At 33.8% G+C, this 13,753-nt stretch overlaps 1 protein-coding gene across 3 annotated transcripts in view; it reads left to right on the top strand.

The window, feature by feature from the left end:
- CDH19 (cadherin 19) overlaps positions 1–13,753 on the top strand; it is a 111,777-nt gene that overhangs the window by 86,511 nt on the left and 11,513 nt on the right. For 2 of the 3 annotated variants that reach the window (XR_003116656.1, XM_025365241.1), the window contains exon 10: positions 11,271–11,388. The exons of the other annotated variant lie outside the window; for it this stretch is intronic. Coding sequence is in view for 1 of the 2 variants with exons in the window: in XM_025365241.1 (XP_025221026.1) it covers positions 11,271–11,388 (118 nt within the window). In the remaining variant the exon portion in view is untranslated. The remainder of the gene's footprint in view (positions 1–11,270; positions 11,389–13,753) is intronic. 3 annotated transcript variants of the gene reach the window in all.

Raw genomic sequence — 13,753 nt, 5'->3', positions numbered from 1 at the left:
CCCACTGGTATCCTGGAGGGTGGTTTCTTCTTTCCTGAAGAATGTGGGTTAGAATGTGAACCCAGGCAACCTGTGAATGTCTTCCATAGGGTATGCTGCAGCTGCACCTCCTCCAAGGAGGGCTGAAGCTGGTCCCAGGGAGAAGACTTTCCGCCCACGCTTGTCTGTCCTCTGATATTTTCTCAGAGCGTCAGGATACCCTTTAGAGTTCTCCTTACATCTTTATGGTTGCTCTGATATTACAGCTTACACGTCTATTAGAATTCCTCCTTTCAAATGATCATGTGGTTTTGTCTCTCTGTTGGACCGCGGCTGATACGGAGCCAGGCCTTTCACATTTCCTGTCCTAGATATGGAATCAGTCATTTCCCAAGATTCTGTGATCCGTTAGTGAGGAATTGCAGAAAATACAGATAGAATTGTCAGTAAATAAAATTGGAAAACCTGTCCAATTAATCCCTACGTTTTCTCTTTTATTTTTAATAATGATAAAGACAGCATTAAAGAAAACTTCATCTCATTTTGATTTTTGTGATTTTTAATTTTTTCAGCTATTTTAATTTGTATATTTATAAATGAATGTTTTAGGAAAAGGTATCACAATTTTTCAGAGAGTTTATTTTAATTGTAACTATTAAAAACTATTTATAGGTAATTTTTTTCTATCAAATTGCTACAATGTTATATATAGTTCAGCACTAGTTTCCAGATATCCCTACAGAAAGTTGTTAAATGATTTCCCTTTTTAAGGCCAAAATATTTTAAATGTCTAATAAATACATAAATCCTAGGAATAGCACAGAACTCTTTAAGCTTAAATGTGTTTGAATTAATATGAAACATATTAAAAAGTAACCATACCAAAAAGAAGAAAACGTATATATATGATAAAATGTATTGTATATTTAAAAGAAAAAGGATAAAAAATCAAATTGTAAAAAAAGTTTGAAAGTTTTGTAAAACATTAATAATCGTTTCTACTACAAATAACCGGCCAGACACAGTGGCTCACACCTGTTATCTCAACACTTCGGGAGGCCAAGGCAGGTATATCACCTGAGGTCAGGGGTTCGAATCCAACCTGGTCAAAATGGAGCAACCCCGTCTCTACTAAAAATACAAAATTAACCAGGCATGGTGGTGCATGCTTGTAAACCCAGCTACTTGGGAGGCTGAGGCAGGAGAATCACTTGAACCTGGGAAGTGGAGGTGGCAGTAAGCCGACATCACGCCGTTGCACTCCAGCCTAGGTAACAAGAGTGAAACTCTATCTCAAAACAAGGCCGAGTGCGGTGCCTCACGCCTGTAATCCCAACACTCTGGGAGCCCAAGGCAGGCGGATCACGAGGTCAGCAGATCGAGACCATTCTGACTAATATGGTGAAATCCCATCTCTACTAAAAATACAAAAAAATAGCCGGGCGTGGTGACAGGCGCCTGTAGTTCCAGTTACTCAGGAGGCTGAGATAGGAGAATGGTGTGAACCCAGGAGGTGGAGCTTGCAGCTAGCCGAGATCACACCACTGCATTCCAGCCTGGGCGACAGAGCAAGACTCCATCTCAAAACAACAAAACAAACAAACAAAAACAAAACAGAACAAATAACTACATAAACCCTGTAACATTTTGGCAGACTAATACATTTTAATTAAAAATAAAGGCAGGCAGGGGGTGATGGCTGACACCTGTCATCCCAGCACTTTGGGAGGCTGAAGCCAGAGGAGCACTCAAGTGCAGGAGTTCAAGATCAGCCTGGGCCACACAATGAAATCCCGTGTCTACATTTTTTTTAATTAGTAGAATGAGTAAAACGTAGAATTTTAAAACAGTATGAAATTCTCCAAATGTGTTTCAATGAAGATATGTAGATCTTAAAATTATGTTGTACTATATACAATATTTTCTTTACTCTTTTGAAAAAAATTGTTTATCTACAAAAATAATTGATAACTTTTACATGATGGATTTATTTGTATATTTTGGAGATTGCTTAGCTGTGCTACAGCATCAGAAAACAAAACAAAACAAAACAAAAAACGTTATTTTCTTCCAGCTACTTGTCATTCTTGGCCCCAGGATGGCCAGAGTTTAAAAAAGATAGGTGTTTAATAACTGAGGCTGCTTTATTTTTCTTTCGATTGGAACTGTCTACTACATTTCTCACGTTTTTGTTTGTTTGTCTGTCTTTTGTTTATTGTTTGAGACAGAGTCTGGCTGTGTTGCCTAGGCTGGAGTGCAATAGTGTGATTCCCACTCACTGCAACCTCTGCCTCCCAAGTTCAAGTGATTCTCCTGCCTCAGCCTCCCGAGTAGCTGGGATTACAGGCGCCCACCACACCCAGCTAATTTTTCATAGTTTTAGTAGAGATGGGTTTTCACCATGTTAGCCAGGATGGTCTCGATTTCCTGACCTTGTGATCCTCCTGCCTCGGCCTCCCAAAGTGCTGGGAGTGAGTCACTGCACCTGGCCCTCATTTACTCTTAAGCAATACACAGTACACAGCTTTCCAATGATAGCTGAGTGCATCTTTTTGAATTTGATGGATTTGCCTCTTTTACCCTTTGAGAAAAATGAGCAAGATAGCAAAATAAGTGTTTTTCTTTTTCTGTATTCTTTAAATTTTGGGTTTTTGTTTCTTTGTTAGGTTTTGTTCCCATGTTTTTGAAAGGGAAAGTGGTCTTTTTATTTTTTGAGACGGAGTTTCGCTGTCGCCCAGGCGGGAGTGCAGTAGAGTGATCTCGGCTCACTGCAAGCTCCGCCTCCCGGGTTCACGCCATTCTCCTGCCTCAGCCCCCCGAGTAGCTGGGCCTACAGGCACCGCCACCTCGCCCGGCTAGTTTTTTGTAATTTTAGTAGAGACGGGGTTTCACCGTGTTAGCCAGGATGGTCTCGATCTCCTGACCTCGTGATCCGCCCGCCTCGGCCTCCTAAAGTGCTGGGATTACAGGCGTGAGTCACCAAGCCCGGCCAGCAAAGTGATTCTTTAGAGAGGATTGAATAAACGTTTGTTTTCTAGTGTTAGGTTCCTGGCATCGTATGGGCTGACTGGTATTCTTGATTATTGTCTAAAAATCACATGTATAGGAAGCCATGAGGTTTAATTCAAATATGTTTCCCCTTATGTGAGAATGAAACATCAAAAACAACAAGCTAAAATAACGAAAAGATTACACAGCGCAATAGCTGAAGATCTCTATCACTGATCCACACTTCCCCGATTAGATGATAATATCCTAACCATGCTGAATACTAATCTCATTTCAAAAATAATAATACAACTTCTGCTCTATAATCTCTATCTTCTAAGGATTTTGTAAAGATAAAAAACAAATAAGAAAGTAAGTAAAAGAGGACTATGTTAAAGTAGTTTTGTCAATATTAACAGTGACAGTTAAGGGTCATGTCATACATTACAAGTTCTTAACATGGGGTTCATTCTCTTCTAAAGAGATTTGAATGAGCTATACGGTGTCTGTGTACACTTGATATTGTACAGAAACAACATTGTCAATGTCTGTTGGAGATGAGGGTGGAGCAGGTTAATAATGTTGTTCATCAGATGTTTAAGGAAGTCAAATTAACAGAGTAAAACACAAAAGTTAAGAACTCCAATATAAACGTAGTATAGAGGTTGATTTTTTTGTTTTGTCATCATATGCGTGTGATATTAATAATGTACTACAGGTACATAAGATGTAAACATTGGTTTCGCTGAATGAAGGGTTTGAGAGACTCCATGCACAAGTTTTACATTTTCTTGTGAATCTATAATCATTTCAAAATGCAGGGTTTTTTTAAAAAAAGTCATTAGACTGGAATTAAAGAAAATGAAATAATGTAAGGAAAAAAGAAAAGAGGATTAAAACAATGATTCTTAATATTACTGAGAATATGTCACAGAGAAGCTTCTAAGGAATATTTTTGGTCAAGATATTTGTATAATTGAGTTTCAATTAATTTTCATGTTATTTAAACTTTCCTAAAAATATAGAAAGTTAATAATGCTTTGAAATCTATAAATATTTTACGTATCAAGTCAAAGGAACTAAATGATACACATAAAAATTATATACACAAACTTTTCATTTGATACTAAGAAACCCTTAGATAAAATTAAACGTAGGTGGGACACAGTGGCTCATGCCTGTAATCCCAGCACTTTGGGAGGCCTAGGCAGGAGGATCACCCGAGTTCAGAAGTTCGAGACCAGCCTGGCCAACATGGTGAAACACCATCTCTACTGAAAATACAAAAATTAGTTGGGCGTAGTGGTGGGCACCTGTAATCCCAGCTACTCAGGAGGCTGAGGCAGGAGAATCTCCTGAACCTGGGAGGAAGAGGTTGTAGTGAGCCGAGATTACACCATTGCACTCAAGCCTGAGTGACAAGAGTGAAACTCCGTCTCAAAAATAAATAAATAAATAATAAGAATAATAAACCTAAATTCCAGGTAATAAATATGACTTCAAAAGGCACACATAATACGTATAATAATGATAAAATATTATAGTCCTCGATAGATAATCAAAACTTTATGTAATATTGAAACTGATAGGGTAATATAATTTAAAACAGTAATGAGAAATCAATGCCTTCTCTTACACTATTATTTCTTGGAGTTCTAAAGCTGAATTTCGTACAATATATAAAGTACATGTAAAAAAAAGTCACTGAAAAGAAGAAAAATTATTTGAAAATATAAGGTTATGTAATGCAATGCTTCCAAATAAATGGTAGAATTGTAAATTTTCCTGTAGCCACATTTAAAAATATAAAAAACACCCAGATTATGTTCATTTTAATAATATTTATTTGGTATAATACATCCAAAATATCATCTTCACATATTTTTAATTAAAATCATTAACAGAATATTTAATATTTTATATGTATTTTTAATTTATGAAGATGATTCTTGTCTAATTTCCCACATGCTCAAACAGCTAGAGAAAATGACAGGTAAAAAGATGTCTTATATCTGTCTTCTTTGGATAGATAATAAATCAATCATATAAAATTAAAATGCGATGGTAGTCACACTCTACTCTGGAGGAATCCAAACATTTACTCAAATACCTATGTGGGTAAACAAAATGTTCGGTTTTGTTCTTAATGTGTAAGTGGCTGGGGTGGGGAAGAGAAGGAGAGAATTTTCAGCAATTTGCAAAATATTAATATAATAAATGAGCTGACATCAGGGTAATTTGCCTTGGCTAGGTGGTGCAAATAGTTACCATTTTTCAAATCAATGAGTGCCATTATCTTGACGGATATTAAATGTCTTTTTTGGAGGTAAAGTATAACATCGATAATTTTCAGATTCATTCATATCAATATTTTGTCTAAAGACATTTACCTTGTCTCCATGTAAAAATTTTCTTTTTCCTAAATTTCAGTGGTTGCATTTTGTGATCTTTGATTCTCTTCCTTTCACTTTTGTGCCCAAAAGTTTTCCTCAACTCATTATTTCGTCTTTTACCCACTTCTTCCTCTCGACTACAGTTCATATCCAAATAACTGTATCTCTGCCTGCTTTTTCTATTTTAAGCTATGTGTCCGACTAACCTGAGAAAACAACTCAGATGTCCCATGGTTACACCAAATTTGCTCCCAAGCCTTCCCTTTTTTCAGTATCCCCAGGAAAATTATTATAATATCAAGTTTTGCAAGAAAAAAAAAAAACATGGACATCATTTTTAATTAATTATAGTCTTTACTCTCCGTATCCAATCAATCATTTGGTTCTGTTGATCCCGTCTCCTACATATGTCTTTAATGTATCAATTTCTCTCTATCATCATTCTTTCTACCCTAATAGGGACCTGTCTTCTCTTCTGAAGTGAACCTGACCTAAGCAGGTCTGCAGAGGGATGTTCCTGTAAAATCAAACTTTGCTTCATCCAATCTCACAGCACATATGCAGCAATGTATCAGTTTTATATATCAATTATATTTATTAGGTAAGTCTGTAGTCATGCAGTTTCAGGATAACCAGATTTTACTGGATGGAAAATAGTGAGGAGAATATATAGCCCTTTTGAAAGTGGTGAAAAAACATTACTTTGGTGACATCTTCTGGAGTTCAGCATACCCTTGCTCCAAATCATTGTGGCAAATTTAGGCAAATTTTGGGACCCAGGAGTTGTATCTTTATTTGAAACATACTGTACCATCGTCAATTTATGAACACTGCTCAGTAATTTCTCTATTGTTTCTCATTAAAAATAACACAATCCATAATTGTGATTGTTAGTGGTTTTTTTTTTTTTTTTTTTTTGTATATCACATAAAGAAATTTTGATTACCAAGCAGTTGTTCATTAGGATAATGACAATAGCTTGTGGGCTAGATTCTCCATTTCCAGACTTACATTAAGGATGTCCTCAGCAGGAGCATTCTAAAATGCAATCCTTTGCCTGGAACCATGTGATCCCAAATAAAAGTAATAATCATGTCATTTCCAAATTAGAGCCTGGGAGTGTCCCTCAGTAGAATGTCGAAACTCTTTAATATGTCCATGATGTATCCCCACTCACTTCCACAGTATGATCTTCAAATTTCCGCATAGATACAAGGTTCTCTGACCCTGCCCACCGCAATGTTTAAGTATTAAGTATTTTAGGTGGTTATAACTTTTATTATGTAATTTATGTAATCTGTACTTCCTCAATACTTTTTAAGTTTGCAATTCTGCTTGATCTTCTACACCACTGGAATGTGAACAGTGGTGACAGAGACTAACTTTATTCATAATTGTACCACCAGGGCATAGGATTGCTTGGCATACTGTAAGTACTAATGAAATACATCTTCAATGGATACATCTAAGATACTAATGAGATATTTTACAATTTAATATTTTGTGTATACATGCTGATTTTATGTGAATTTTAAAAATATATTTGGAATATTAACTTTAAAAGGAAAATTAGAAAATACATACTGAGATAAAAATCTAGGAATGCGTATTTTTCAACTGAATATAGATTTCTACAAGTTAATGGCAAAACAATTACGATATATATGACATTTAAATATATATGATGTAATTTTGTGAAAAGTCCTTTTAGAAAACTTAGAGTATCCCCAGTTCTATCCAGGTCTAAAATATTATACTATAATGACCTTTTCAACATTTTTCTTCTCATGTTTTCCTAAACAGAAAAAGACAACAAACTTACTACAATCTAGACTTTCTTTTGGTTCTAACTCTATTAGTGTATTATTTTGTACTTTGCCTGTTTGAACAGATGTTCAACAACTTTTTTGAGTTTTCTAGATTTATTTTGTCAAAACAGGTGTAATTTAAAATCATTTACTCATTAGAGTAATATAAAACATGATGGTCTCATACCTATGTTTGTGTAATAATTTCTTGGCAATGGGAGACAATTTGCATCTTTAGCCTAATATAAGGTATAGCTACCTAGAATAACTACATAAGCAACTCAGATAAGATTTTAAGAAAATCTTTCCAGATATTCACTTATTACAAGTTCAACTTTTTGTTTAACATTTTTCTATTGAGAAGCATTTTTTTATAGTTTATTAAATGCATTTCAAGGAATTGATGACATATATAAATTAATACTCAGTATCTCTATATTGATTTAGAGTTCATGATTCAATTTATAGTTTATAATCTTGTTCAACAATTTATTGATTGACTAATCCTGGAAGTAGGTTTCATTGTGACTTGCCATGAAGATAAGGAAACAGACACAAATGTATTGCTTGCTCCAAATCATTGTGTACAAGTGTTGCATCTTAAACTAGCTGTCCATTAATTGCATGTTTAATGAGAATCATGTCTTTGGTTTGAGGAACGTGAGTACTGGGCTTGTTTTAGACTTGGGATAATTAATCTGGAATGTTATTTTAGTAAACTGGCCCATGCATGACTTTTTCTTAAAAGAAGACATAGTGCATAATGATTAATAGCAAATGATTCTCTTTATTCTCCTGATTATCTTCAAAGTCAAATAGTGATTATAGTCTCATAAAATAACTAAATTTGAACTTATGAAACTTCCAATAATTGGCCATCTTTAACCTCCAAAATATTTCATATATTTATACCTAATTATGATATCTTTGCCTTCACTAATTTTTCATGATATTCTTTGCTTAGGATCATACTTTTTTCATCAATTCATATTTTTATTCAAGTATTAGCTCACTGGCTGCACTCTACCCTAGAATATCTTCCCTTTCTCCCATATCAAAACACATCATTTTCTTCTATTTTTAACCATTATTTTTGGTCCTTATCCTATAAAATTATATTGCTTATTTCTCTGTCACTATCTTTTATGAGACATAGTTTTACTTGCTTTTGGGATTCCATGTTTTTTATGGTATCATTTTGTATGCAAATCTGGTAGGACAAGAACAAGTCTAGGGTATGAACAGTATGTCCTAGAGTGCTACACTTACTACTCATGTTTCATTTTGACTATGACATCAGCTTTCATTCTATTTTTGGCCCAGCCAATTTACTTACCTAAGACATTTAGCTTATATGAAACTTAATATAAACCTTTATACCATAGGAACAATAATACAATTTATTCCAAAGGACCATTGTGAAGATTATCTAAGATAATGTATAGAACAGATCCTGGCCCATAGGTAACTTCTTATAATTTTAGTTACTTTTCGATTCTTGGGGCTTACACAATATATTTCCATTGTAGCTTTCGATGCACTGTAAATAGATGATTGAATGTATTGCATCAGAAATAAATTGGCCAAAATTCTACCTGGAGAGCAAAAAGAATATTAAAAATCTGTACTTTCGGTGAGGCACAGTGGCTCATTCCTGTAATCCCAGCACTTTGGGAGGCCGAGTCAGGTGGATCAAAAGGTCAGGAGATCGAGACTAACATAGTTAAACACTGTCTTTACTAAAAATACAAAAAAAAAAAAAAAAAAATTAGGCGTGCGTGGTGGCAGGCACCTGTAGTCCCAGCTACTCGGGAGGCTGAGTTAGGAGAATGGCATAAACCCAGGAGGCGGAGCTTGCAGTGAGCCAAGATCGTGCCACTGCACTACAGCCTGGGTGACAGAGTGAGACTCCGTCTCAAAAAAAAAAACAAAGAAAAAAAAAAATCTGAGCTTTCTTTCAGAATTGACCGTAATTTGGAGTTATTTTCCTTTTCTCTTTTCCCAGTCTCTCAAGCCATGGCTGTTCTTGGTATATACTTTTACCTTTTAATTTATGTTTACTCCTTTCATAAATGTATAAGGTCAGTGATAGGTCCCAGATAATAATTTTAGCCAATGCAATAGAAGTTTTTCTCAGAATTTTATTTTAAAATGAAAATGAAAACCTTTTCATTGTTATATTTAAAGGAAAAATAAATATCCTCCGTCAAGACTTATGAGCACATTAATGCGGTCCCTTTGTTAGAGATATGTGTTTATTTTTACGTGTACCTGTTCAAGGTAAATTCAATAAAATTCATAATACTTGATATATGACTGATTTTATGTCAGTGTCTTCCTATTTTTATAAAACAATTATGAAAGCCAGTAAAACATATCTTATAGGAAGCCCAACTTACAGAGCAAATGTAAGTGAAGACTTGTTCATTTGAAAGGGGGCAGACTGTTGAAATCCTGCTCATTCAGTTTCCTGTACCTATGTATAAGATATTTTGATTTATTAAGAGTCTTTTGAAATATATACAGTGTATCTCCAGTCTTCTTAAGTCTTCATTCCCCAAAGGGAGACATTTGCAACATTTAGTCAGATGCTGATGTTTAATAGAGAACATCAGGTAGTAAAATAAAATATTCCTTAACTGAACACTGTAACCACATATGCCAGCAAGATAAACATGAATTATATACTTTGTTATAAATATGACTTCAGTAAATATGCATATAGAGATATTCATATGCCTATTATTAACAATATCCAGCACACCATGGTATGCAAAAACTCAACAAGAGATTATTTTCATGAGTAACACATAATAGACATAGGAACACATAATAGTTTGTTGTGTGACAAACTCTCTGACAAGCCAAGACTGATAATCCTGAAAATGAACCCTGAAGGTTAAGGATTAGTATTTTTATCTTTCAAGGTTAAAAACTTGTAAATGGCAAAGCCAGGATTCAGAATATTGGGTTTCCAAGCCTCTGCCCTCTACCCAGCCTGTACAAAATCCTATGATATTCTAACATGAAGGCTTTACCTTAACACAAATCAATATCCACATGTATAATTATAAGCATGGATTGAATAGAATGTGTTTTGCTACATTACTTAATTAACACTAAATGATTATTATTTATTAGTAATGTGTTATGAGTTAAACAAAAATCAATGTGGAGAAGTAATATACAGATCGTATTGGTTTCCTAATGTTCTTTATGCCTGTGAAGACATATCTATTTTTTTGAAGTATAACATAAATCTGAATTTGCCATCTTGCATCTAAGGCTATTTTTGTTTGACATATTGTTAAAAGCACTTTAATTCTAGAAAATTCAAAACAATAACTTCTATAATGAATTTACTTTAATTTCCACAATTAATCACAATCTCACTATGTGATCTTGACAGCATATCTTTTTCGACACTAATGAACTACTTGACTGACACATTCATGTCTTGAAAGAAGAAAATTAATTGAGAATGGAATTGTTCATATCTGCGTTACTTCACTGTTTTATGATCTGAGATACAGAGATGAACTTATTTGATGTAAAACACTTTCCTATAATCATTATGGGTCAAAGGAAATCATGTACATTGCCCCTACATTTTAAATGCTTTATTTCCTCAATCAATTAAAAATCTCATTACTTTAGCAAATAGTTTAGTAAGCCAGTAACTCTACCACAGTTTTGCTCTCAGTAAAAACAGGAAATAGACAACTTTAGCAAATCATAACGTCTGACATTCAGATAAAGGAAAAATTAAGAAGGAAGAAAGAGTGAAATGTAGGCTGGGAGGGTGTGAGTAATACAAAAGAAATGCTTTGGAGACTTCTAACGAACTTAGAGTTTGGAATCCACCTGATCCATCAACAAGAATTTATTATGTAATATTACAACACCCTTTGAAAAAAGGCAGTGAACATATTTTTAACTTGAGAAAAATACTTTACTATTCTCCACTGATTTGACAGCTATTTTCTGCAATGTCCCTATTGATTGTAATAAAGCAATGTGAATAAAAGCTAATAATAATAACAGCAGTGATCTTCTTCCTGAATCCAAACAACAACAAAAATCTATCCCCCTTTTTTTTCAGGTAATTCAGACTATCAGTGCAGTGGATAGAGATGAATCCATAGAAGAGCACCATTTTTACTTTAATCTATCTGTAGAAGACACTAACTCTTCAAGTTTTACAATCATAGACAATCAAGGTAACGTCATTCACTTATAATGAGTTTTGATACATTTTTGTGACTCATGTTAGACTTTAATGGAATTTATGGCATTGATTTTTATACTGTTCTTGCAACATAATAATGTTTGGAAATCAAGCAAGAGAGTAACAATGAAAATGGAAAACAAAACTCAGTGTTAAGTTCTAAAAATATTAGCTCCATTTCTCACCGCATTTCTTCAAAGTAGAAACACTTTGTAAAGTTATCAATGGCTGTAAGCTCTTGTAAAGTCTGAATAACCCTGCAAATATAATTGCAGTTCTGATACCACAGCTCCTTTCATGTTCTCGTCTAACTCAGACTTCAATCTATGACTGAGGGAGAAAACGACATTTATTTGAGTTACAGACATGTTTGCTTGATTGATTCCAAAATATTTATGGTCATCAATTAGGAGCTCAGAATATATGAAATTGGGTTAATACAGTTCTTATTCCTTCAAAACTAAATAACTTTTATCAATCTAAGGATTAAGTGTTCAAAGAATTTTATGTAGGGGCAGAATTTATTTTCCCTTTCGGTAGAGGCGGATTAACTATATACAGAGCCGCGCTGCTGCTTTTTCATGAGCTGCAGTGAGAGATATTTGTGTCATTATAAGGACTACTATTTTAATTTTTTTATACCTCAAAGTTATGAAACACAGTTGATTTATTACTCAGGTATCTGTAACCAAATACCTGCAGTTCTCCTTACAGCTGAGGTTAAGCTTTGTTCCAGAAGAGACCTGTCACAGGAGAGCAAATGCAACACATTTCTGTCTGTTTTGCCCTCGTCCCATTCCCACGTGGAGGAAATTCAAATACATTTCAGCTAAAACCCACAAATATCTCTTTCAAGCTCTTTGAGAAATCTTCAAACTGCTTTCCCCAAAATTTAGCCCTGTGACGAACTCTTAGATTCAGGGGGTACATGTATTATTATTATTATTATTTTGATGTTGCGAACTTCAACCTTTTTAAAAAATATTTTTATTATTTTACTTTTAAGTTAAAAATTGTATTTTTAAATACATATATATTAATATAAATGAGTCGAAGCTGGAATTTTTAAATATATATATTTATATACATAGATATTTGTATATATAGATTCATTTATATTAATATAAAATAAATTACTGAGGTGAAATAAATATGTTGAAGCATACAAAATTGATTTGGTTTAACGTTTGTTGTCGCAAGTAATTTAATAAAATACATATTTAAAAAGTGTCAACTGTCTCTTAACCCTTAGATCTGCCTAGCAAATAAAATCACATGGACTTTATAGACTTTAAGGGTTTCATAGTGAATTGTCTTTAAAAAGGTGATTTGGGAAATGTCCTACTTAAGCATGCATTTCAAAAGGCTTTTATTTATTTTCCTTTTACTGCTCTTGTCTTCTAAAATTTGTCTGATAACTACAGAAAATATTTTGAGGGATGGTAAAAAAAAAAAAGGAAAGGGAAAATACAGTTCTGAGGTACAAGAAATTATAATGACAAAAGTTATTTAAAATATTTTGGGATTCACAGAAGAGTAATTGTATATATTTGAAGTGCTTATTGTTTGTTTTCATGAATTTTTTGAATGGACTTTATATAGGTACATGAATCAGTCTGACTAAGTATAATGATTTTCAGAATTTTAAATACAAATAGATTAATAACATCAATGTGATATGAAATATCCTAATAGGATCTTGTCTACCAAGTGAAATTATTTTGTCTAATTAGAAAATATAGTATTTGAGATCATCTACTTTGACAGATAACTTTGAACGTCTTGTATATTCCCTGAATTTGTACAAATAATGGGTCCCAAGTATTAGAAAATAGACCGTGTTATATGTAATTAACACAAATAAAGCCAGCTCTATCAGCATATATTTCATATTAGTAGTTCCTATAAATTATTGATATCTGATTAAAAAGCTATTTTCTGTGTTACACATATGTTTTATTTTTTTTTTTTGATTTTTTTTAATTTATTTATTATTATTATACTTTAAGTTGTAGGGTACATGTGCATAACGTGCAGGTTTGTTACATATGTATACTTGTGCCATGTTGGTGTGCTGCACCCATCAACTCGTCATTTACATCAGGTATAACTCCCAATGCAATCCCTCCCCCCTCCCCCCTTCCCACGATAGGCCCCGGTGTGTGATGTTCCCCTTCCTGAGTCCAAGTGATCTCATTGTTCAGTTCCCACCTATGAGTGACAACACGCGGTGTTTGGTTTTCTGTTCTTGTGATAGTTTGCTAAGAATGATGGTTTCCAGCTGCATCCATGTCCCTACAAAGGACACAAACTCATCCTTTTTTATGGCTGCATAGTATTCCATGGTGTATATGTGC

This window comes from Theropithecus gelada, chromosome 18, assembly GCF_003255815.1.
Source record: "Theropithecus gelada isolate Dixy chromosome 18, Tgel_1.0, whole genome shotgun sequence".
Classification (NCBI taxonomy): Eukaryota; Metazoa; Chordata; class Mammalia; order Primates; family Cercopithecidae; genus Theropithecus; species Theropithecus gelada.
Note: the sequence above shows the minus strand (reverse complement) of the source record. Positions and strands in the feature narration are given on the sequence as shown.